The sequence below is a fragment of the Cupressus sempervirens genome, chromosome 5 (genome assembly GCF_028749045.1).
Source record: "Cupressus sempervirens isolate cs-2001-9-10 chromosome 5, ASM2874904v1, whole genome shotgun sequence".
NCBI lineage: Eukaryota > Viridiplantae > Streptophyta > Pinopsida > Cupressales > Cupressaceae > Cupressus > Cupressus sempervirens.
Genome location: NC_143122.1, coordinates 1038921228 through 1038948411, shown reverse-complemented (window position 1 = coordinate 1038948411; position 27184 = coordinate 1038921228). Strand labels below are relative to the sequence as shown.

At 36.0% G+C, this 27184-nt stretch overlaps 1 protein-coding gene and 1 pseudogene across 3 annotated transcripts in view; one reads left to right on the top strand and one right to left on the bottom strand.

Moving 5' to 3' along the window:
* The window catches only part of LOC149559489 (HVA22-like protein k), a 220195-nt gene extending 202809 nt beyond the window's left edge, over positions 1–17386 (top strand). For 2 of the 3 annotated variants that reach the window (XM_089828407.1, XM_089828406.1), the window contains 3 exons: positions 16289–16384; positions 16660–16732; positions 16908–17386. In XM_089828407.1, coding sequence (XP_089684533.1) covers positions 16289–16384; positions 16660–16732; positions 16908–17017 — 279 coding nt within the window. In that variant the 3' untranslated portion in view covers positions 17018–17386. The remainder of the gene's footprint in view (positions 1–16288; positions 16385–16659; positions 16733–16907) is intronic. The other variant, XM_089828408.1, reaches the window with a different exon arrangement.
* On the bottom strand, positions 10076–11038 carry LOC149559490 (signal recognition particle subunit SRP54 2 pseudogene; annotated as a pseudogene).
* Positions 17387–27184: the final 9798 nt, after the last annotated feature.

Here is a 27184-nt window from a genome sequence, read left to right as displayed (position 1 = left end):
ACTTTGTTAGTTTGTACTTGAATCTGCATCATGACATTATTACAAGTACAAGCCTTAGTGTACATAGATACATTGATATCCAAGAAGTTGTGAGTGAATAAATCAACACTTCTATCTTTCCACAAAGTAAACAATATCTTCATTCTATCAGGGTATACTTGAAGGGCATTCTAGGCGAATCCCCTAACAAGATCATATGCCAAGAGAAATGTTTGGCCAAAAGGTTTTGAAGAAATCATGAATCCAAAGCCAATAATGTTGGGCCCTTTGACAAAACCAAAAGATGTGAAGCAAAGTTTGAGGTTGGCCATAAAAAGGACACCTAGGGTTTGGGGATGCCCAAATGTTTGAGCCGAGAACCTAGAGGCAAGCCCTGGAAAAGAATACACCTACCAAAGTTAGCAATCTTCGGCTCAGTTATAGCCCCTCCAAATGGTGGTAAATCTAAGGCTCCAATTCTTGTGAGAGGACTGCAAATGCCACCGTTGATTGAGCACATCAACCATAGGCAGGTGAGGAACCAACCAATGATAACCCAACTTGGGTTTGTAGTTGGTCATAGGAGTGGTAGGGCACCACATCCAATCCTTCCACCATGGCTTAACAGACTAAACTCCCAATTTGTGAAGCATATGAGGAGGCATCACAAAAACTAGAAGATCAAATGTCTAGCGATCTAGATAATCAAGCCAAAACTTTACGTGCATGTCTTCCCAAGAGAAAATACTCATGGTGGCTATGGAAAAAAGGTCCTTAGGAGTCCTAATGCAACATTCAGAAATATGAAGAGCACTAACTCCATGAACCTAAGCCAACAGGATTCCTTCAATAGTAAACAAGGGGGACCACCAAATGTTGTGTTGTTTCATAGAAAGCCCATCCCTGAAGCCATCACTAGCCTAGCAAAGCCAAGGTTTGAGGGCTTCCAAGGCTTTCTAAATGCTTTGACCACAAATGTGCTAGTGATTTACATAGGTTCTAGGGAAATTAGAAGGGTTTGAAAGCCAATCCCCTTCCAAGCTGGCCTATGGGTAGGATACCTTGAAGAGATATAATGTCTGAGAAAAAATCTTCCACGCCTCATTACCAGTGAGAGTGTGGATGACCCATTTGCCACATAAGGAAATTCCCTCTTCTAGGTAGATAGGAGTCCAAGGCCGTTAGACTCCTTAGGGAGATAGTAAAACTCCCAAGCCACTTTGTGAAAGCCATGATGCTCGGAATACGTGGCCCAAATGAAATCCCTCAGAAGGCATTCCAATTTTAAATAGGAAGCCTAAGAGGGAACCCAATATGAAGAATAGTAAACATGGGTAGCAACCAAAATTTTGGAACAAATTTGGAACTAACTAGCTAGGGAAAGAGGCTTGGTAATCTAGTATTCTAGTTTTTTCTCAATTCTAGCTAGCACCGAATACCCAAAAAGCATAAAATCTCACCACTTTGAATTTTCTTCCACTCAAACTGGTCAAACTAGGGAGGATCCAAAAGAAAAGATTGCCTATAATAGAGGGTTTTATGCCATTGGATAGTTGAGCCAGAAGCAAGACAGAAGGTGTCCAGACACTAAAGTGCATTGGCAACATTTTCTTCATCCTCAACGAGGGTGAGAAAGGAGTTGTTAGCAAAATGCCCATTAACCAATTGCGAGGAAGACTCTGGCAAGGAGATGCCACGAACCAAACTAGAGGAGATGGCATTAGCAAGCAACCAAAACCTTCAACCGCTAGGACATAGAGGGTCGGCACAAGAGGACAACCTTGCCAAATGGATTTGAATAAACCAAAAGCAAAAGATTGTCTGCCATTAATGGTGATGTAGGCCGAGGCATCCCCAAAAAGCATTTGAACAAACTAGAGAAAAACAGGCCCAAATCCAAGGGCTTTAAGAATTGTAAGAATGAAGTACCACTCAATCCAATCATAGGCTTTGGCAAAGTCAATTTTGAGGAAGAGAGTTGGCTACTTGGAATGTCGAGCCCAATGATATTATCCAAGATGTATCTGGATTGAATGAAGCTAGTCTTCTCAAGATGCACAATCAAAGGTAAGATGTAGCAAATTTTGAGGGCTAGAGCCTTGGCAATGATTTTGTACGAGACATTTAGCAGCATGATGGGTCTCCAATTACAAATATCTTCAAGATATCCAGCCTTAGGTATGAACTTAATATTTCCTTTGTTGATAATATTGCCTAGCGTATTAGAATAAAAAGCTTCCAGTTAAACTTTGTGTAAATTAGGGCCAATGAATTCTCGAAAGGTCTTATAAAATTCACAAGGGAATCCATCGCACCTAGGAGCCTTGTCATCGGCCATGGAAAAGACGGCTTCTTTGAGGTCACTGATGATGAGCAGCTCAAAGAAGGTATGATGTTCCTTGTGATGCCTATTGGGGACAACAGAAATGCAAGCTTGAAGGGCTTGATCTTTGACCTCAGAGGGGACCTTCGCAGTGAACTCTTTGATATAGTGATGGATGAAGGCTTGGAGAATGTCAGGAAGCTCATAGAGAGTCAGTTGACCTTCCTTAATCCTCTTGATACCTACGGCAGTATGACGGACCCAAAGAGCTTGAAAGAATTCTTTGAAGGCCTGATCAACCACCTTAAGCCAATGCAGGTGAGCCTTGATTTGAGCTCCCTATGCAGCATAGCTATCAACAATTTGCTCTTGATATCGAACCTTGGCAATCCAGAGTTGGAGTTCAACATCAAACAGATTCATGGCCAGGGCTTCAAAAGCGGTACAAAGCTCTTTGGTAGTGGTCTCATAGGATCTCCAGTGGTAGATGTCAAGTTGCCTACCATAGATACAAAGAGATCATGTCGTACGGGTGATAGTGTCATTCCACCATTGAATCCACCCAAGTTGAGTGTGGGGCCAAGGCTCCAAGTTCCGGACACGCAAAGTATGAGTTGTAGTGGAGTCATGATGAAGGAGAGACGTATTTAGGAAACATTGTGTTTTGGAAGGGCGATTGACTACCAAACAATAGAAAAGAAAATGGTATAGTGGTCTGACAAGGTCACATCAAAAAGGGGAATAACAGGTAAGTCTTGATCTTTAGAAAAGGTGTAAAAAGATTGTGCTAACAGCATAGCACGATCGAGCCTTTTGAGAATTCTATTAGAGCCATCTCTAAAGTTGCGCCAAGTAACCAAACCCCACCAGAGCGGCGGTGTTTAGCATTGGGATAAAAAAGGTCCAACTTATTACACATGTGAAACTAGGCTTCTCTTTCCCCATATGTCTAGTGAAATGGCAAAATCCCATCTTTGTCAGCGGCTGACTCCACCATATTAAGATTCCCACACATAACTTAGGTGGCAGGAGGCAATTGATCTTCCATCCAACGCCAGAGGTAAGACCTTTCCACATCATTGGGCGCATAAACACTATGCAAAAGAATGATTTTGAAAAGACAACAAAATCCAAATGAATCTCCGCATGGGATTAGAGTCATGAAAAATAAAAGAAGAAAGTAAATGAGGAGAGAGAAGAGTGACTACACCACCTCAACCAGCTTCATGCTGGGAAGAAAACATGGCACTATCCGACCAAATAACATGGCAACCTGAGTTAAGGAGAAACCCAAAAAATTTAACTTCTTGCAAACAAAGGATATCAAGGTGACCCAGCCACTCTCTAGTGTCATGAACCAAGTATTTCCTGGGGAGGTCTCTGAGACCCCAGACATTCCAAGATAGAAATTCATGATAAAAGTTCTTGCATATTATCTTCATCACTAAGGGAGGAGAAATTGTTATCCAAGAAAGATGTGTGGATTTGAATTGAGGAGAATAATCCATAGAAGAGAATAGCCTCCGTTTCCCCACGCCATCTGTGCCATCTGACCATCCATCTAGACTACTAGAGTGGCGGAGAGACTAGGTAGTAATCATAGATGTAACAAATGAATTTTAATAACAATATAAAAAATGATCTGGGAAGAGTTTTCCTCAACTATTTATCGAACAAATATATTGAATTCCTTTTTATGAGACATGAACTACTTTTAACTACCAACAATTAACAAAACTCAACTGAAATAACTATAACAATGATTAACTGAAATAACTGTGATAACGATTAACTGAAATAACTATGGTAAAGTTCAACTGAAATAACTGTAACAATGATCAACTGTAATAACGATTAACTGAAATAACTATGATAATGTTCAACTGAAATAACTGTAACAATGATCAATTATAATAACTGTATTAATTGAAATAATGATTTACTATCTTTCCATGCATATAAGTAATTGTATAACATGAAAAAGAAAGAACATATGACAAGTATCCGATGAGTTTTTAATTGGTTGTGCAAGCTTCAGCTTTCGGTAAGAGGAGAAGCATTGACTTTGGCTTAACCTCCCAACCTCAGACCATATTTATCTCCACACAATCTATTGAATAGAAAGGCCCTCCCTACCCCAAGATCAGGCTTGGGATACTTATTAGTCCAGCCACCTGAGCATTCCGATGTTTAGAATGTCTGCACAATTATGGATGGACATGTCTGAATAACTGACTCTATTGACATCAAGTGATCATAGATCTCAAACATGCCTTAAATGACTTTGGCCAAGGTTTTCTAATGGGTTCAATGACTCAATCACCACCGCTCGACTTAACAACAGGGAAACAATAGTATGAACAAGCATGAGCTATTAAATGAAATTAATTTAGATTTGTTGTGTCATGTTTGACTTTTATTTCTATGTCATTGTAGATTCCATCTCACCTGTTCACCTTTTCCATGGCTATACAATCGGTGATTCCTAGGTGCTCGAATCTCAAAGCAATCAACTATGTCCGTTGATCCTCAACTGATACATGAATATTATATGTTTCCAACTTATCACAATCTGTGATTTGAAAAATGTGTTCTAGACTTGCAAAAAAATATAATTTGATTTTGACTTTCAATGCCATAAACAAATTATGAGATCATGTCATGGATACTTGGCTTTTATTTGTCATACACAACTCCTTCCTAGAGAGAGTCTAACCAATGATACTTAAGTAACATGATTTGCATCTTAATATAAACTATAACTTACTACTATAGTAATCGAAATGCAATAATAACTGATAATGAAATATATTGCAATACTTGGAATATGGATAACCACATAACCTGGTATAATTTGGAAAAGATTGGAGTCTTGCTAAACGCTAATGATTCAGCTCTTCCTCGGGATAAATCTCTAGGCGCAAACTTAGTGTGATTTATAATCACATCTTCAGTAAAATATTAATAAAAAGGCAGAATGTGGAAGAGATTCACAATGTTTATCAAATGGTATAATGTAGAGATATCGTGTGATATCTGCAAAGGTATCGGGTAATAAAAAGAACAGAGGTCGGGTGATAGAAAAGGAAGTCAGGTGATGAGTTAATGCCTTCCATCTCACTCGACTTCATAATATAAGAATGTTCTAAGTCTCTTTGGCTTCCAAGAAGCCGTAACTCCTAAAGAAGAGACTTGGCTCTTGGATGCCAAATAAATATGCCAAATGTTCATTCGGTTTTTTAGCAAGAAAAAGAATAAATATAGAAAAAGATTTGAATGTTATAAATTGAGAATAATTATAATTTATATCCATTTGTTTGCACGTAAATATACTTATGAGATGGCATCATATTATTTATAAAATTAATATTATGGTGTCACTTGATTCCTATATCTATGTGCACATACATAGGTATACATTATAACGATCTTTTGGAAAAATCAATAAAAAACCATTTGAGGTAAGTATTATTTTTAATTAAATTAATTAATGTTTTAAATGTTTATTTAATAGCTCATATAGGTCCATCGATTTTATCCTGATGTTCAAGTCGCTAGGTCCTTACCAAAGCAATTAAAGGTCGTACCTGTCAACTTGATAATTGGACTAAGCTAGTACCCCATTTCATTGATCCCATTTAGCAATGCTTCCCCCCTTCATCTTCTCTTGCAATCACCCGTGCACTGTTTCCACGATAATGACAAGTTCCATAATAATTCCATAATAACATTTTTAGAAGTATTTAATTATTAACCATAATTCCAAAATCAAGCAACTACTAAACATCACATTACAGATAATGGATAATGACCATCTTGATTAAACCGTTAACATAATGACTGCAATGGATATATGTATCTACCCTCTTCACATGATTATGAAAGAAAGTTCAATCAATCTAATGGCTATAAATAAATTTAAAATTAGGTCAAAATTTTGGGATGTAACAATAGAAGTTGCCTGTGGCGTGTAGACCCAAGCTATCTGGGGAGCACTTGCAAACGCTTTCCCATACCCTTGAGTGACAAGGTTTGAACTGGGCAAGATCAAGGAGCTAGCTGGAAAACTGGAACCACACTGTTAACCACCAGAGTGGAATCTTGAGTGGCGGCAGTAGCTGCTTGCTTGGGAGCCGTTAGGGTTTTAACCTTACAGGTAACAATCGCCCATTCTTCTTTTTTCTAAGCTATAGTCGGCCGGATCTCCTTAGGAAGCTGCTTGTTGCGCTCAAAGGGCAATCCTTGATTTTGTACTCAGCAAACGAACACCGATAACAGGTGTTGGGTAGGTTTAAATAAAGAACCTTCTTAGTGAAGGTGGTACTACCGATCTAGATTTCAACCGTTTCCATGAGATCTCGAGAAAGGTCTACCTCAACACAAACCCTTCTTTGAGGACCAGAGTTATAAAACTTTGGTGGCTCTATGCACACCACCTTGCTGAGGGTTTCAGCAATGGGCTGCATGAAGCACTAACAAGGCATAGGAAGAGTGGGAAACTCAACCCAAACAAGGACATGAAGTTTATTATCATCCTATTGGTAAACAAATTTGTCACTGTAAATTATCTTTAAGAGATGACCCTGTTCGCCCTGTTAATAGTGACAACTATGCCAACAGTTGGAGAGATTGCAAACAATCACTATCATATCACAACCTTCCTCTGCATTTGAGAGGGGTAGCTCCCTCATATGATGGGTGTATTTGATTTTTCAATAAAATGAATTAAAGCTTTTAAAGATAGAGAGAAAGCTATTGATGACGAATGCACCACATGACTTCACAACTTTCTTGAATAACTTAAACCGCTAATAAGATGATCAAGAACTATGCTTGAAGGCTAGCATTAGCTTAGTGATGATTCTGTGGTTCACTAACATCTATACCATACCATGAAAACATTAATTACAACCAGAATCAACACCCAAATAGTTCAGGCTTTGAACAGAAGAGAATACAAAATGCACATTCTTTTATTTCCTTGCACCAAGAACATAAGAAGAAACTTTGATTACAAAGACAACATTTGTACATACTTTTCAAAAATTGTCTTATCATAAAAAAATAAAATGTGAGTATTCCCTTTTTCCAAATTCCAAAAAGTCCCCTATTGCAATGAGATTTGACAATTTATAATCATTCTAGCTTAACTAACTTTTTGGGTTTGTAAACATTCAAAACGTTAGAGTTGGAGGATATTAATCTTTTTTCCAACCAACTCCAATGTTCACAAAACAAAAGTGAAAATCTTAACTTATGAGTCACAATAAGTTACGCAAGTCATGAATTTAAAGTATGCAATTTTAAAGATATTCACGTGATTGGTTTTGAGAGGTAGCCTTCTATCTTCACATCCTTTTCTCGTGCTTGTATAATCATCCCAACATCAACTCTCCATCCATACATGTCCCTTATGGAATTCATAGTCACTGCATCTGAAATCTAAATACTTGTCCTTGTGTTATTTCATTTCAAAGAATCACATATTGTGGCAAGGTAGTAGGTTAGCTTCACACTTGTCACCTCTCTTGTTTGATCACTTCATGGCCACAGATCTACCAAAGCAACCTTCACATTTAACTCGTGCTAACATTGTATTCTACCACTCAATTGGGTTGACAATTATAATATGAACATGAGGCTAATCATCTTGTCATAAAATAAGTGCTTGAACCAAATGTCACTACATGGCTAGCCTCGCAAGGTGGTGACCCGAAACCCCACGTGCACCTTTCTCTATCAACCTGTTCATTGCTCCAATGAGGATGCTCCTTCTGCGCTCACCAAAAAGGGAAGAATGATATGTATGAGTTGATTTGCATGCAATGCCCAGGTTTCAAACTGCTTCGTAAATATGGTGAAGGTGATTCTTTTTGTTAGGCATGGTGGATCTAAAACATTTGAAAAGTGACATACCACAGCTAGGAAAGGCCATTATTTACATAGTGGCTTGAGCACTTGAATCCAGTCCCAGTGATATCTCAAGCTTCATCAATTTTGCAATGTAAATGTCGTAGACTAGGAGTTGGAGCATTCTATCAAACACTTATCATGCGTCATCACCGTTGTTATATGAACTCCTAGGGACAATTTTCAAATCCCTGGGATGTCAAATTCATCGCTAAACATGTTATTAAGCTCCCAATTGATCCTTTGTTAAGTATATTGCATTCCAAGTTTTATGATCTTGTGCCTTTTGTTGGTTCCCAAAACCGCAGATTGGAATCCTACGAGCCTTGCTTGCTCAATGCTGGGATATCCAATTGGTTAAAGCCAACTTGACGGGATTGATTGATGCAATCCAAATCCCGTGCGCTTTTGGCTTTGCAAGACCAAGGTGGGTGTACCTGATCCTAGATGAAACACTTAGCTCAAAGACACTTAAAACAGATCAATTAGAACGCGAATGCGATGAAAGCTTTCAAAATGACAAGGATTATAGAAAGCTTTAAGATTGCAAATTGTAAATTAAAAATAAAAGTAAATAATTGTATGAATGTTTTTTAAATGAAAGTGATTATTACAAGTGATTTCAACAAATGAATATACTAATTCTTCAATAGAAAGAAATGAAACAATTGCTAGCATATGGATTATGAATCAGGAGTAAAAGACAAGTGCTTAATTAAATGAGCAATAGAGTCAATATTATTAGTTGAAACGTACAACTTTATAAAGTTCAATATATTAAACTATAAACAATTTTAATAATTCAGATGCGATGAATCAATTATATAAACGTAATTTAAATTAGTTTAAGATGCACTTTAACTCTTGCAGAGAGAAATTAGACATAAATACGAAAATAATTAAATATTTTATAATATTTATATTTATCTAATTTGAAATGCAATAATGACCTAATCCACTTATCCCAATATTAAAATATTTATAAAAAATAAATAGAAAACTCCAATGCAAATAAAAATCAATACGCATACAGATTGAGCCGAAAATAAAAATTATACATCAAAATTTAAAATATGAATAATGAATTGTATCTATCTTGTATCAAACATTCCCTATTTATAATTTTACGTAGGACATGGGGGTGCCTTTTCAAAGCATCGTGTCCCTTCATAAAGAATAACTAAATTATAACTATATATTTCTTTGGAAGTAAACAAATAATTAAGCCGCATCATTTCATGGTGATCTTTCCGCTATCAAAATCTCCAAACACTGTCGGGAATTTAATCATGCTTTGGCTTTATGATTCTCGGCGTATGGGCATCCAGAAATTTGTCTTCGTCTCTCGCGAGTGGCCTTCAAACGTTTTCAAAACTGCGACTGTAGAGATGATCTGAAGCATCCGATTGCTCGCCTCACGCCAAATGCCTTATCTTCTCTGCATATCTTCAACAAAAAGGAAAACATTAAATATCGATTAAAGAAATAATCTTCAGTGCAGATGCGGAATATAATGGCTATAGATTCGCTCTGTTTATCCAACGTAAACACTCAGGGTTTGCCCGTAAATCTATTATCAGTCGCTGTGCAGCTATAAATATGCTTCACGTTTTCTACAAAGATTCCAAAGATGGCCCCTTCAGCATACACCCTTGTTGAATCTCATCACTTCCTCCTATCGCTGTAAAGATACCTGCATTCATATGCACTCGAGAAAGAGATTTCACCAGTCTTAACCCGTGAGATAATTTTGTCTCATTTTTTCTGAGTGAGCAAAAGCGGCTTCAATGATGGCCTGCTGGACTTGTCCACGTAAAATGTCAAACTGGTCAGCTGTGCAGCAGATATTTCCAGCAATAGGTGGGCAGAGACTTTGAATCTTCGCAAATAGTAACCTGCTGGGCTGCATGGCTGTTACTGAATATGGGCAGTTTATTACTTTTCCATCTTAGCATTTATACTCTTCAAGCATTTCCTTAGCTTTCTTTATAGTGCAACCTGCTTCCCATGCCAAACGCATTATGCGTGGTTCTGTCACAAGTTTTGGATTTGTACTATCCAGTTCATCACTGGTCATGGAGTCCATCATTGTCATGAACTATTTTGCGTGAGGCTGACTTCCCTTTTCGTGGCCCTTAGGTTTCAACTCAGCACTAAATCCAAGAATCATGGAAGAAACCTGATTAAATGGTCCCATTCGGAGGAAGTTTTGATACTGCTCATACAAGATTCGCAGAGTAAAGGTGCCTTCTGACAACTTTTGCAGAAATTCAAACTGTTTTTCTTTGGGCATTGCTTCATGAATTTTGTTCATAAAGCCAGACCAATCTCCCATCCCTAGCAATCGGCTAACAAATGGCTTGACATCAAATACTTCAAATTCATCCATGCGCTCTCCTGTACCTATGAATATAACAGGACTCTTGGTTGCTGCAACAGCACTTAGTGCACCTCCACCTTTTGCATGACCGTCCATTTTGGTGATAATGACAACTCTCACTGAAACACTCTGTTTTAAATGCTTGTGCTTGATCAAATGCCACTTGTCCAATACTACTATCAATTACAAATATTACAAGATCTGGCCTCATTGCTTCAGACACTTGCCATATCTCCTCAAAAAGTGCAGCTTCCTGCTTATGTCGTTCACTTGTATATGTTGCAAAATGATAACAAAGATCATCAAGAATCATTGATACAGGACATCTGGAATGGACATTTCATAATTACTGCTTGCTATCATAGATCATTGAGATTTGCCTGCACCTATCAGGATAAAGTGTATGATCCTAGGATCACATACTTTTACTGAAAACTTCACAGACCTCCCTTACATTCTTAGCTTTAAATCTAACTGCTATCATCAGCAGTTTGGTGTGCCGAGGAATATCGACTATCACATATTCTCAGAAATTCTGAAGATGTTTAACAGCCCATTCATTTGTTATTGAACATAGGATATCACATGATCCTGAAACAACTTGCACTTCATATTCAAGGTGTGCTCCTTGATGAATTGGCCAAAAATGGGCTCCATCACCTTCCTCGAAGATTGATATCGCAAGCCTTAATTTGGATTTCTAATCACTTTGGTGAACTCAAATTGTATTCCTAATGTTATTGCACAATCACATCACACTTGAACAGACCACAAGGGTATAAATTGGGAGACTCTGCATGATAAAATTTATTCGCAATGACTTCAAGCACGCTAGGCATTCTGTCAAACATCTTGCATCTTTCAAACTTGATTCTGCCTAGTCTTCACCATATCTACAACTTAGCTTGCATAGTGAAGAGGACAAGGAATGTGAATACAACACCGATTCATCTACGCACGAGTTGGAGGAGAAAAGCTTCCATAGTATTCAATCAAACTATTCATATGCTTGGTCTGTGGTAGTTGACTGCACACGCGTATATCCATAGGCATTTCCAGCTCGGTTTTGGGCTTAATGTCAAATAGTTAACAAGCATTTTCCTTGCTATAACCTTCCATCTCACCAATTTTATTTCTGAAAGTGTTATCAATCTTCCATTACCATGGAATTATGCCATAGGATGGGGATTGGAATGAGTTACTTCTCTAAAAATGATCAACTTTTCTTCACTTAATCAATATTCACTAAGCCAAATCAGATGGACACGTTGCCAGCCGAGAGAGAAATGTTTTTATCACGATTCTTTGCACATTGCGTCCTATCACTAGATGGACCGATGATTATTTCCTTTAAAACTTATATGGGATATTCATATGTATGCCTCAATGCTCCAAGGTTCTCTTGTAATTGACTCGAAGTTCTCCCCCATTACCCAATGCAAGGAGAAGTATCAGGCTGCAGTTCGGTTGAGACATAAAGCCAAACAACTCAATTGCCTTGTCCACATTTGGAATACGAGGCATCGCTCCCAACAAGATATTCAGTCAAATAGTTTAGGGCGGCTAAACTTCTGGATGCTCACAGGTAACAAGAATGAAGGTACTCATTCAAACAGTTCATGTGCCTTGTCTTGTGTTGATAGAACCTGTTATCAAACTCGGCTCTTGCGCTTGCTACTTACATTCGGTGGTCTAAGCCCTTAAAATCACCATAAAATAGTTCATGTTCCTTACCTTCTATCAAACCATGGGTTTGTAAGGATGTCAACACTTTACACCTGCCAGTTGCATTTTTCGTTGCATTTGCTTGAAGATATAATGCCAAGCAGTTCATTTTCCTTGCCTTGTCAAAATATTACATGCCTCCAAATAAGCACTAGATTTGTTTGAGAATGGCACTTCCAAGGTAGTTATACAATTGAGGTTCGGGTTAGGGAAGAAAAGTTTTAGATGAAGTTCGGATTCAAACTCAAACCTCCTAACCTTAACATTTGAAAAGGTTTTTAGTATGTAGAAAGAGAGTATTTCTAGTACATGGAGAGAGAATGCCTTTTAGTACATGGAGAGAGAATGGCTTTTAGGACGTGGATAGAGAAAAGTACGTAGTGAGATGGATTTGAGTACAGGGAGAGAGAAAAGTATGGGGAGAGAGGTGGTTTTGAATAGTTGGGAATTAGCCTCTCTCCCCCTTTCCGAAATTAATTTAGCTAACTCTCACAATAAAATATTCGGGCAACACATCCAAGATAGAAAAATTTCGAAACCACCATTGGAAAACTAAGAGGAAAGACCTAATTGTCCAAGGACCACAAGAAAAGACTTGGTCGGCCTAACTAGGGTTACCAAAACAAAACAAAATGAAACCCTTGGTGACACAGGAAGATCAACAAGGCACAAGAAGACCGGCAAACTCAACCTAAACAAGGACACAAAATTTATTATCATCCGAGATAGAAAAATCTTGAGACCACCTCTGGAAAACTAGGAGGGAAGACTTGACCGTCCAAGGACCACGAGATAAGACTTGGTCGGCCTGACTAGGGATACCAAAATGAAACAAAAAGAAACCCTTGGTGAGGTTTAGCACACCTTTCCAACCTGACTCCATGCAAAGTCCAAGCATTGGTGACCCACTCTTTAAGCATGCTTTCAGAAGGAGTATGACCCACAAAATAACCTATCAAGTTATGTTGCTCTAGCAAAACATAGGCATTATCGAAATCTTCCATGTTAAGAACAATGTCGGGGGAGGAATTACCTCGTGGAATGCCTTCAAGAAGAACTTGCGAGGGCGTTTGCTCAGAGGAGCCATTGATGTCTGCAGCAGTGACTCCAACACCAACATCAACTATTGTGCCAAAACTAGCCGGAGCCATAATAAAGCCTGCAAAAATCCCGCAATAAATGCGGTATGACACAGCCAGAGAAAACTTAGAAGGAAAGCCGTATGGAGAAATAAACTCTAGCAGAGCCCTTTGTCATGCATGTTCATAAATCTAACATCACAAAATTGACAATGAAGTACAAGGTGAAATATCTGAAGTGATATCTCCAACATCAAACTAGGGTGAGGAATGACTCTCACTGAAACTGCAAATACAAAATAGGGAGGGTCTTGCACCTTCAAAACTGCAAATAAAGACTCAATTCCAACTGGAATTGCAAATACACACGAAAATAAACTCCATTGCCCCACCTACAATGCCAACCAATGCCTTGTAAAGGTCTCTAGGGAGTTTTTGGAGAGTTACAATGGGTTGACACTACTTTATTTGTCGACACTACTTTATTTATTGTTACCTTATTATATAATTAAATTAATTATTTAAATAGTTTATATGATATTATTTAAATTTGAGACCACTTAATAAATTCATTTAATTAATTTGCTCTCTATTAATTTGGGGACATTACACTGCATTTCAGCGTTTACTTCGCATGTTTTGCAGAAATGTGAGTGAAACTTTATTGAGCCACCTATGTTTGTCATGCCCAAGGTTTCTTTGCAGTGTTTGTGACATAGAATCTACCTCTGCAAATATTTATATTTTGCAAGCCTAGGGTTTTGAAATACATTTCACTTTTTTTTTCTTGAAAAATGGTCAGTATTTCTGCTTCATGAAGAATTTGTTTTTGTCACAAAAATCAAGGATTTATGATTTCAACGAAGGTTTTTTGTCTTCTTGTGGATTTCATTTTTAGTGCCTGATCATCAGTTTGTTTCAACATATGGGTTGTGTGTTTTTTCCCAAAAATCATGATCACGCATTGTCATTTTTTACATGACTTATTCACACAAATCATGGGTTAATTCTTTGTTGGAGGGTTTTCTGACTGTTTCAATGTCTGGATTTTACAATTTTTTTCCTAAAGAAATTACCTCTCGATTTTATAATCTTTTCCTAAAATATTACTATTCAGTCTTATAATATGAAAAAATTATTGTTCAGTTCTATTATTGTTCTCTAAATAACTATTGTTGGGTTTTTTCAAACTTCTCGAATGTTTTTTGGGTTTTCCATTTTTTTTATGACTTGTGTTGCTTGTCCTAGGGTTTTTTAAATTATTTTGAAAAAATCCATTAGTTTGGCGAATTTTTCCCCAAAAATCATGGTTTGTTGCAGTCTCTTTTTGGTTGCTGTGCTCATCTACAAATGTTTCTGACGATTTTTTGAACAAAATTGTGACTGTCTTTTCTGAAGTAGTGAAGGGTTTGATGATTTTCTCCTCATAATCGCAGTTTCAGTTTCCAATGCTGGACTCGATATTTTTGGCTACAAGGAGAGACAATTTTGTTTCCCAATATTAGGTTGGAAGGTTTGTAACTTTGTGGCTATCTTGGTTGTATCCAGAAGTTTTGCAGAATCAGAGAGGCTCTCAGTAGTAGACTCATTTTGCAAAGTATTTCGAAGAGAAGGGGGCAGCCCTTCCTGCATTCATGACCAAAAGGGGGCAGCCTTCTACGCATTCATGACCAAAAGACCTAGAGATTATGACTTATGTAGGGTAAGAACGATGGCCATTAAGAGAGGGTATTAAAATAATGTAATGTTTTTTTAAGGATCATTTTAGTTGCTTTACCAAGTTAACATTTCTTGTTTTTGTTCATGAATTCTTCGTTTAGAAACATAGTCACGTAATCTCTTATAAATAGAGCATTTTGTCTCTATTGTACATATCAATTTATACTATCCTTTTATTGGAAAGTTGGGAAATATTTGCAGTTTCTAGAATGGAATTGGTTATATTGCAATAATTTTAACAATGAAATAAATGTCAAAAGACCACTTTTTAATATCTACAAATATGATAAATTTTTATGAGATCTCATGAATCATTTTCATTGTCTTCTGAAGTGGTATTATGTATCACATTTAGCAAATTATCAAATGCCATAATTCGCTTCAAGTGACTGATCATAGGATCTGGTGAGGATAATTGATGATCGAACTTGTAAACCCACAAACAAGTTTCCAAGGCGAGAAGTAGTCTCCAAGAATAACTAGTGAATTTATTGACAAACAGTTAACTCAAAACTTCTGGAAGGAACACATTCCCTGATACCTGTGCTTTTCAGTATATCACCGCCTCCATGCATCCAAATGCAGGTGTTTTCTGTGTTCATGTATGCCGGGGCTATGTGATCTTGTTTTTCATGCTACTACTAATTATAACTTGAATTAAAAGTAAAAGAGGGCATTCGAGGAACTATATATGTAGAGTTTTGTCTTTATGAACAGGTTGGCTGTGTTCTGTATATCTGTTATTCCTGGAAACACTTAATTCAAATTTAAGTTGAATTCAATTTCATATAATGCTTCTTGCTTTCCAATCCTTGGTCATGTTTTAAATTCTTGAACTATGTGTGGTTTTAGGCTACTAATGGCTTCTCCCTTGTTGGAACAAAATGTTTTCTGTACACTTTATTATAAAGTCATAAGCCTTGTTTTTTCCCAAAAAATGATTTTTTTCTTCTATTTGCATCATAAATGCTTGAGATATGCAGTATTTTTCTTCAAATAGTTGCATAAAAAGTCATGTACAAATCAAGTATGTTTTTCTCTTGTTGTGGTGTTCAATTTGCGTTCTCAAACTGTCTCTTCTACTGTAATCACAGTTTCTAAACACTAACAAGGATTCAAAGAAATATATGAATTGTCTTTTGTACCATAATGACTGTTTTTAGGCATTAACAGGGATCCAAGGAAGTATATGAAAAACATTTGCGGCCATTTCTTTCCACACATGAACCCAGGCTTGATCTAATAGAGACTGGAGCCTTCAGAGAGATGGTAAGTGGCAACAGTATCTGATGTATGAAATTTACTACTGTGTTCAATTTTTATTTCGATATAAGCATGCAAAACCATCTTATTGTCATGATATTCACATAGTTTCTTCAAAATAGTGCTTATGAAAAATGAAAGATGGAACACAAGTATTTAACTTGGGAAAGGCTGTACAGAACCAGCATATGGCTGTGCACTTTGGCACACTGGATATCAACATGCATTTCTATGTGAAGTTGCTAAAATCTTCATTCTGTTTGCTGGTGTCCGTTCTGCAGAATAATTTCCTGGGAAATCATCAACGTGAAATCCAATTTTTGAGAGGTCCACTTCAAAGGCTAATTCTGGGGGGTATGTTGTGAACCGCCCCGTTGCTTTTGAATGAAATATAGGCTTTGAACCGCTAATTAAGACACTGTTTCCTTCTAGTAGTGCTAAATATAGTTGTCTTACACTAGTGACATTTTTTATTCATAATATCATTAAATATGCTTCTTAAACACCTTTTTCTGCTCTTGTTAAACAGTTTTTCATGTTCTAAAAGATATAATTCAATCATCTCAGCTATGGGGAGACAAGTCAAAAAAAACTAACACAGATGGAGCAAATGTTGATACGCCAGCAGATGCTGACTAGAAATGGATGGTGCAGGTTACATTTATCCTGGTAGCTTATCGTCGATGATGATGCCGTTAACTGTTTTGTTGCTGAATTGGATTATAACAGGGTGATGGATCTTCAATGAGATCAAACATAATTGGCTGGATTTAGCTCTTCAGTCTCTGAGATGGTGGAAAACTATTTCGATGGACAATGTAATATATATGCACTTTTGGCCTTGCTTACTCGAGTAGAAGAATGTCACTGGTATAAGACATTTGTGCCATATCCTTCTTGGTAGTTTCAAGTCTGTCAAGAATAATAGATGGACAACCGCATGAGTTGTTAGAACAAAGCAAAAATCTTGTAACAAATTGTCTTCAAAAAGAACTTGTTTTAATTTCAGTTAGTTCTTTGGAAAATATAATAGCATCCATTTCGTAGGCATGTTTTGATGATTACAAATTGGTAGTTATACAAAGAAAAATAAAGTTGCGTGTATGTTACAATGGTCTGAGAGAGAGTATATTGCTGTGCATGAATGGCGAAGAATAGGTCACAAGGGACTAAAAGGTACAATTGCTACAATAGCCAGGACAAAGGCAACGAGGACCCTACACTTGAATTAAGCACAAATAAAGCAAAGATGGGCAAAAAAATTAACGAATTGCTAAGTGCATTTAAACCTAAAATTGTAACTTCAAAACAAATGTAATGTAAATTTATGCTCCCCCAAGTTTCCGGGAAGGGGCAACATGAGATGAGAAGACTTGTTTTATGGTTCAACGCTACTTTTGGGGAATTAATGATTTTTCAAAAACTATTAAGAAAATTTAAATATTAATATCGTAACATTGATAAAGGATTCATCATATACATTGTAAAAACTTAACATAGCATTAGATTTGAATTGAGATTTAACTAGGATTTTTCAAACAATTAACAAAAGTAAAAGTCTTTCATTGTCAATGTGCATCCATATATATATTTTTTGGCAAAAATGCTCAAAATCTCCAAATCTCAACTATGAAATGATATAAATATAGAACTAATGAAATATGTCTCCCTAATTAAAAGATGTAGTTGGTAGGTCTACATCAAAATCGGAGCTTGAGCTTCAATCACTGCAAATATAAGAGGCTTCCCTAGGTAATGGAACCCCAACCAATCTCTCTTTGCATAGAATCTTTGAAATCGACATCCTAATGTAAAAATAGAGCCCGATGATACATGAGTCTAGTGATCCTGCAACATTAAAGCCTCATTGATTTGCATATGATCTTTAGAATCAACATCCCAATGTAAGACCAGATTTTGACGATACTCAAGATTTTGGTAATCATACAACATTAAAGCACTACTTCTAGTCATCAACTTCTTTGATTGTCTAGAAGTAAGGCCCTTCCTCTTGGCTGATTTGATGGAGTTAATGTGGACCGAATCCTCTCTGCAATAGAGGAAACACCAACTTATGAAAGACGATGAATGACAAGTAACCCCAACTCTAGTGCATCCTTGTCATGCCATGCCAACCATCCAATGGGATAGATTAGATCAATATAACTCTATCCATCCTTGCCTCGATATGTTGAAGGTTGGACCATGAAAATTGGCAAATGTAGACAACAATGTGCAAAGTAAAGTAGATTCATCTTTAGTATACATATTCATAAAGGCCTTTATGAAGCCTTTAGTTATCTCTCCATCATGAGATGAATGTGCACTACCATTTGGGATTGACCATATGAACTACTATATGAAGTGGCGTGGTAATATTGTTTCATTGTTACATCACAATTGGCCTAAGACACTCTTCATAAAATCTAGAAGCAAAGTTTGTGCCATGAATTGCTTGATTTGTCCAAGCATCCTATCAAAGGTTTCATAAATCTTAACAAGGCTAGGAGAGTTAGTATCAACATATCTAATCACTCACACAATATGCTCAATGATGCAACAAGCATATCTCATAATGCAAACAAGTTATAAAAAATAAAATTATCAAAAAGAGTGGGTATGTTTCACAAGTTTCAAACAACAATTAATATCAAATGATTAAATTAACATTTTTAAAATTAAATAATTAAAATAGAATTTTTAAAATCTCATTATTGATCACCATTTGTTATCAAGGATTTTTCATTTCACACCTCTATATTGTTGTCTCATGCACCCTGCTCTATGTTGATCATCATTGATTATAGAGCCTCTTTGACATCAAGCATCTTCTAACAAAATGATTTAGCTAACATATATACTCTCCACGGTAAATTTTCTAAAAACTATAAGTGAAGTTTGATGGTGGGAAATGAAGATCTACACATCTTTGCACTTTGATACAATTGCCTTCACTCGGTCTATTTTCCTTATGTCCTTGATGATTACCCATTTCTTTGTGTTTGTAGATATGTTTCCATGCAAGATTTTCGACATGTTGGTTGAGAGTGACAAATAATTCCACATTGACCTTGTTCCTTGAGCAAAACCCATTCTTTGGGTATTGTATCATATGACCACTCAAGAATTGAGTGACTTCAATTGATTTGAAGAAGGGATACACTTGTCCTATTTTTTCACATTAGTGAGGCACAAGTCATATTTTTGAAGAAGGATGAATCTCTTTGCCTTTGTATTAATTATGGACAATTGAATAAGTTGATAATGAATTGAATATCCCTTGTTGAGAAATGATGATTTTTTCAACCAAATGTGGGGAACTAAAGTATCATCAACTTCACATTCATAAGGTTGACATTCATCAAATGACATTTGGCACTTGTTATGGGCAATATGAGTTCATAGTCGTCCCTTTTCATCAACATTCAATACTTAGATGAACAAAGTGTTCATGTTTTCCTTGATTGATGGTCCTTGTATTCCATGATGATACTTTAGTTTATTTGAGGATAATGGGGGAGCATAAGGTCCACTTGTGTTAGGTTTCACAGTGTTTTCATGACCATTAGCATCATGGAAACTTGGCAGAGTGTGAACTCCATTAATGTGAGGTGAGATATTTAGGTCATATCATCTCAAGAGAGAATATCTCAATAGATTTCTCTAAGGTTCAAATTCTTTTTTATTTACCATGGATGACTAATGTCTTTGAGGTTTGCAATTTTGTGACTTTAGCAAGTTCTAATTGTTAAATTTTTATAGACTTTTCTAAGTTTTTTCATCCTATCTCTTCATTCTAGAGGAAAGGGAAGAAGTTTGTGTGATCAAAGTGGTGTGAGGTTGTATTTCAGGCTCTTAAGGTGCATTTGACACATGAACTAATTTTAATAGGGTCAAATCATTGCATGCAAATTTGAGGACAACTCTCATGGAGGAGGGATGAGTAATTACATATGGGTTGTGTAAGCTTAAGGACCACGAACTGAAGTATCCCTCTCTTGAGTTGGAGTTAGCAACAGTTGTCCACACACTTGTTCATTAAAGGCATTTCCTCTTAGTTATTGATTTGAATTGCATAATGATCATTGTAGTTTGTAATCTTAGCATTGTTGGATGGAGTTTCTTTGCAAATATGAGTACGATATTCATTACATCAAAGGTAAGGAGAATGTTATTGAAAATGCTTTGAGTAGGAGACATGAGTGTTTGTGAAAGTGATACTACATATCATTGATAGAAGCCCATCTCACTGCATCCATTTGCATTGAAACATGTCATTAGATCAAATCTTGGGCTAGTGATTTGGTTAATTCTGGTGAAGAAGAGAGAATATGATTGTATCCATAATTTTGGTCTGATACACACTCTCAAAGCAACATATTTTGGATCATAGGGAAGATTCATGGATATCTAATCTATCTTATCTTGTATTTTGGTAGTGTGACATTATCATGTGTGCGAGTTAGAAAGATTTGTATATCAATTTTTAGTTTAACAACGATCGACAATAATATAGTTTAGTAGATCCTTATGCAAATATATTAGATCAATTTTTATGATTTATTTTTATCTTCAAGGATGTTTAGGCGATTTATGGTATAGTGATTGTTAACTTGTTCTAGTCCACATTAAGATTTACACTCAGATCTATTCGACTAATCATACATGTTTCACTATTTTTTAAGTATTCTTGAGATGACTTGTAGATGATGAAATCATTTTAATGGGTATACAAGATTAATATCTTTGGTCATTTTGATGCATGTATGATGTGGAGATAGAAATTGTGCATAATTACATATGCACAATATAATCATTTGAGGTCTGAATAATAGGATCTAGCTATAGGGAAGTAAGCTATGAAGTTCATGAAATTAGTTAAATGTACCTAATTGGATGTTTCTTAGTTGATTATCTATTGTGACATTATATTTGACATTTAGATAGTAAGCTTCTTCTTTTTTGTATTTGAGTAGTGAGCTCCAAGTAGCATGTCTAAATGCATGTGCATTCTATTTTGTTAACCCTTGATAGGGTATAATACTTCTTTAGTGAATTTTATGTTTGTAGAATCATCTCCGCCCTTATTTTTCCCTTGATTGGGTTTCTATGATTAAAAAAAATGGTTTTGTGGATGTTTATGTTTTTCTTTAGCTTCTTCGTTTTCATTAAATGTGGTATGTAATTAAAGAATCAAGTCACTGAAGTTAAAAATTTGAAAACATTGATTTACCCCCTCTCCTCTTAGTGTGTCTTAATTACAACAATTGGTATCAGAGAATAGTTCCTCAAAGGAATCTTAGCAGCTTAGGGAAGATCTAGATAGGTGACAAATAGATTTAGATAGTGTTCAACAATAACTCTTTGTTGCACTTGAAAATCCTGATCAATCTAAAGATGAAGTTTTGTAATTGAAGAGAAGTCTTAAGTAAGCTAAAAAAAATCATAAATCATTGAAAGTGCAGTTGAAAAAATCCATGGATAAAATAATGGAACTTGTTGAATAGTTAAAATAGAAAGGAAGCATAGATGATGTTCAATCTTTTAAGGAGAAGACCAAAGAATGTAAGAAACTTACACAAGAGAAGGAAGTCCTAAAGCATGAGATGAAATTTGAGACGATGAATCTAACCAAGGATATTGAAGGAAGAGAGATAAATGATGAAAATATTGATTAGTCCTTGAAGGTAATACTAATGAAATAGTATAAATTATGAGATTGGGCAATTACAACTCGACCTCGAAGAACCCAAACTCAATGAGGAACATTTTGAAAACTAGGTTGATATTCTAAAGACAATCTTGCTATAGTGGCTCAACCATGCTTGATATGCTACTTTAAATCCAAAGATCAGGGGATAACAAGAAAGATATTGCATCTAACAAAGAAGAGAGCTTTGAATCTAGTCAAAATAATCCTATGGTAGACAATCGTAAGGAAAAACCTAAAAGGTCTCTAGTAAGACAACCTAATGGTAAAAAATTCAATGCTAGATTCTTTATATGCAATAAATTTTTTCATGAAGATGTTTAGTGTAGACATGGAATGAATGGTTCATATTTTTGGTTCAGTGCTTCAAATGCAATAAATATGATCATAAATCAAGTGAACACAAAGGTGTTGTGAACTCTTATTTCCATAAAGGGAATGTTAGATATTTTGAATGCAACACATTTCAACAAATTGTTGAACAATACAAATCAAAAGAAAACCAAGTCAATCACATATACAGTTAGACAAATATTGTGTGTGATACAATTGTAACAATCCTTGTCACATTCCAAGATTTTAAGTATTAAAATATGTGTTAGCCCCAGATCATAATGTTGTCAATATATGTTTAAGATTCATATTAGTTGTTATGTTGTCAATGATTTCAAGCCTTAATTGGTTAGACATTATGCTAATTCAGTAGTGTGCCATACCATTTGATTGATGAAGAGGATTTGAAGAAATTATGTTGATGTAAGTGTTGACTAGTGTATGATATTCACTGGGAACTTGAATGAGTTAGACTCTGATAGTATAATGTTGGTTTAGTTTTTTTACATGATTTGATTAAGTGTTGGAATCATGTATGCTCAAGTTATGTTGCACCGAGCTAGTCAAGTAACACCAACCAAACACAATTGTCACCTAGCTACTATAATTATCACCGAGTACTTGAGAAAGAAATGAAGAAACATAGTTTTAACCAAGCAATTTCAACGTTAATAGAGTCTAGTACTAACTGAGTGAGTTGTAATGTTCACCGACCTTGAACATGAAGAACAATTATAGAAAAGATTAAATTTGAGGTTGACTTCTGATGAAAATTAAGAATGTTCAAGAACTTTCAAGGATAAAGATGAAGTTAGTTATGAGATTGATGTGATGCAAAATTGTGATGGGGCCCAACCAAGTTCACAATGTGAAAATGTGTAAGAGAAAGGCAAGGTTCCCCAAACCCACAAAAAAACAATTACCTTTTCTACAACTCCAACACCCTTCCAATGGCTATGGTGGATGTGTTTCACTTATCTAAGATGGATTCAAGAGGTTTCAAGTGGTTTTAGACCCTCAATCCAATCCTTGCACTCAAATTGGTCAAAATTGCCTAGTAGGTTTGATTGCCCCCAACTAGGCCTCCAGCAAGAAAGATGTCAAGTTTTATCCCAAACTCTCCAAAGGAATTCTCCAATAAAATAGGTTTTCAGATACCCATTTTATCCTCCTTTAACATATCTCAAACTCACTATAGGTTGTTTTGGACCAACAAGAAGATCCCCAAGCTAGGCACCCTTTTAAAGCATAAAATATGGTGGTTTTACAAAGAAAGTATATGCTTCCCATACTTCCAATGCTCTATAATTTCAAAAATCTTCTCAAATGAACCCAATCAAAGGAAAATTAGGTCAATTTGATTTCCCAACCTCTACGAGTAAGAAACCCCCAATTTGGCCTCTTACAAACCCTTAAACGTAGGGCTTACTCAATGTGTGAATTCCCAAGAAAAAATCAATCAATTGAAGGCCTATTCACCATCTCTAAGGCCTATGTAGACATAGTCTATCATAAAATACCCCTCTCCAATGGATAGATCTTCTGCTGCTACACCTTAGGCATGCATTTCATACACCTACAACCACCCAAACTCCATTAGAGGCCTCCAACCATGCAAACTCTTGTCCAATAATTTCTAGAAGATTTATTTACATAAGAATATAGATTGATTCAATGGGAATCAGATTCCTACATCCATGGAATAACCAATTGCTTCCTAAGTGCCCAAAACTTGCAAAAATTGCCTAAAAGTTGTTTGAAATCAGCACTTTTGGCAAAATGAATTCCTACTTGTCTTAATGCACCAGAAATGGATTAGATATCATGCCAATAGATTCAAAACATCACTATATAACTAAGGAACCAATGCAATCAAGAGAACACAAAAATGCTAAAAAATGGAGTCTTATTGCATTCTAATTGCCAAATTCGTACATTTGCTGGTAAATATGTACCAATGCTCTTCCTTGATGATCCTATGCCTTTACCATGCTATAATGGATATATTACAAGTTCTCCAACCATATTCCATCGGTTGGAATCAATTAACAAGGTTATAACATTCAATACATAGTTTCCCTCCTAATCTAGGATATAGCCGTTAGGATCCAAAATTTAAATTTGAAACCTTATTTAACGGTGGTATTTCTTACTTTATTGCTTCCTAACACTTAGGAATTGTTCTAAAACCCCCCCGCTAGAACCTATTTGATTCCTCTAACCATTCTAGATACTTTAGGATTTTTCATGTTTACATTAAATTGATCATTACATATTACCATTATAGGCTTCAATACATTGCAATCCACCTTTAAGGATGTCTTTGAACCTTTGTCTTTGCTTGCAACCAAGGTGTTCCTAGATGTTTGTGTGAGAAAACTTGTAACAAAGAATATAACCATTTTCACATAACCCATAATTGATTTGAAATAAATATGTAATTGAAATCCACATTCAAGAGAATAGACAACATACCCACAAAATATGTAACACAAGATATACCTTGGGAAACCCTCATTGAGGGAAAAAAATCTAGCCTCCAAAAGCATCCATTACTATGTATTATTCAGAAAAAAGCACCATTGCAATACAACTATGGAAGCCTTCAAAGCCATAGCCACAACCAAGCAATCCATGTGAACAATCATGAATCCACACATCCCATGCCATGTTTCCAACCTTCACAAATACTCCCTTGGCTAACCTATCAAGCCTTGTCCCGCTTGACTCTTTCCCTTTTTGCCTTATGTCTTCTCATCCCAACAACTACCTTTGTGGATACTTATATAGTAGCAAGTCCCACAAAACCACCAAGTGGTATTACATAAACCATGTGCTACCTAACCCACTAACCCCGCATTTAATATTGGGCATTTAATTCTTTTCCCCAATATTAAATAATTATATGAAATATTATCACAATGTTACAATAGAACTCATCAAGTATATCCCATGGAAATATTTACATGTTGCACGTCCATCTAGGTGCAACATTACATTAAAAAAAATAAAAAATTATACAACAATATTATGCAATGTGTGCAACACACATTATCTCAATAGTCTTCCACTTGTATACATTGCATAGGGTCAATATGTAGCCACATAAATAAACAAGGGAATAATCTATCCCAGCAAGATCAAGTACACCATGTGCTCCATCTTGGTACTTGCAACAAAATCAAAGTATCTAGCATCTCAAACATGAATGATCTCACCTCCTATTATGCCACTGTTGCCAAACATACATAGAAACTATCCAAAGAGAAAGCCACCCAACCTGTCACATCAGAAGATCATAAAATCCTGTACCAATTGAAATGCCAAGCACAAAAACCTAATCCAAAAGTAATCACATATATCCATAGGTGTTAAAATATCCATAGTTGAAACAACACCCACATCAAGTGCCAAACCCATCCAACTATCCATACCTCCAAGAGTATACCAGGTGAATCTCACATCATCAACATATCCAATTTGTAACTTGCAATCACAAGCCTCAAGAGAAATACCTGCCACATATATACCAAGAATCTTCCACTGTAAAAGATAATGTCAAATCTATAACCAATCCACTCACAACATCTCAAAGAAGTGAATCCATGTAGTATCAAGGACATCCACAATACATAAACCAATAATCTACAAGAACAACTCTCATAACACATCTCCAACACTCCCCCAAGTTCTCCACAACCAACAAAGGAAATAGATAAAGGAATAACCATGTCATCTATCACATGAAATACATGGGCACCAACTAGTGATTACAATCTCAAATCCAATGGAAGAGAAATTGAACATCCAAGAAGACACCAACCAAGAGAAACCATACAAATCATAACTTATATCATGTCCTTCTACACACACCTCTAGATATAAACTGTGCAACTATGATCTCCTCCATAAAACCCCAACCAAGAAGCCTCAACAACACCTAAATAATACCATATAACTAATCATAGATGTAAGCCTCTCACAAGAAGATCAAACTCATAATCCATTCCTAAATCAAGGAATAACCATTCCTAATCCAAGGAATATGCCCAATATAAAACCATCTCCCAAACTCAGCCAGCATAACATATATGCAAATGGAGATAACCAATGGTAAACAATCTCTCAAATGAATCCTCTAGAACTAACTCAAGTACCATAAGCATAAATATAATGCACCTAAGAGAAACAATGGGCTATACCTCTCAAGTAGCAAAACTACTAAGTAGACCAAGAGTGGGGAATGAGAATGCTCATTAAGATGTCCAAGTCTCCAACCAAGACTCATCTAAGAACAATCTCCTCTCATGTCCATATCAAGTGAATGTCCCTTGAACTTCCTGTTGAAACCATCAACCATTCCAACAAATACATCTCTAATCCAAGAGAAATCAACATCACCACCATCTCTAAGTATCCATGAGCACCTATAGACAATCAATCCATGCGAACTCTAAATGCAACATAGAAATATCATGAATTATTTAGCTTATGATCAATGTACTAAATACCAAGAAACTAAACCAATATCAATGTCAAAGTTCCAACCATGGCCTTAGAAACATAACATTGCAACATGATCCAACCATCTCAACTAAATAGATAACATGCTCCATTTGAACATAATATAACATGTTAAAACTCTAAACATGTATGAAGAGTATACCATGACATAATAATTAAACCATCCTCACACCAATGATACTATGCCAAATGAAATCATAAACTACACCTTTACCAAGAGCCCTATTAGTCCTCAAGAT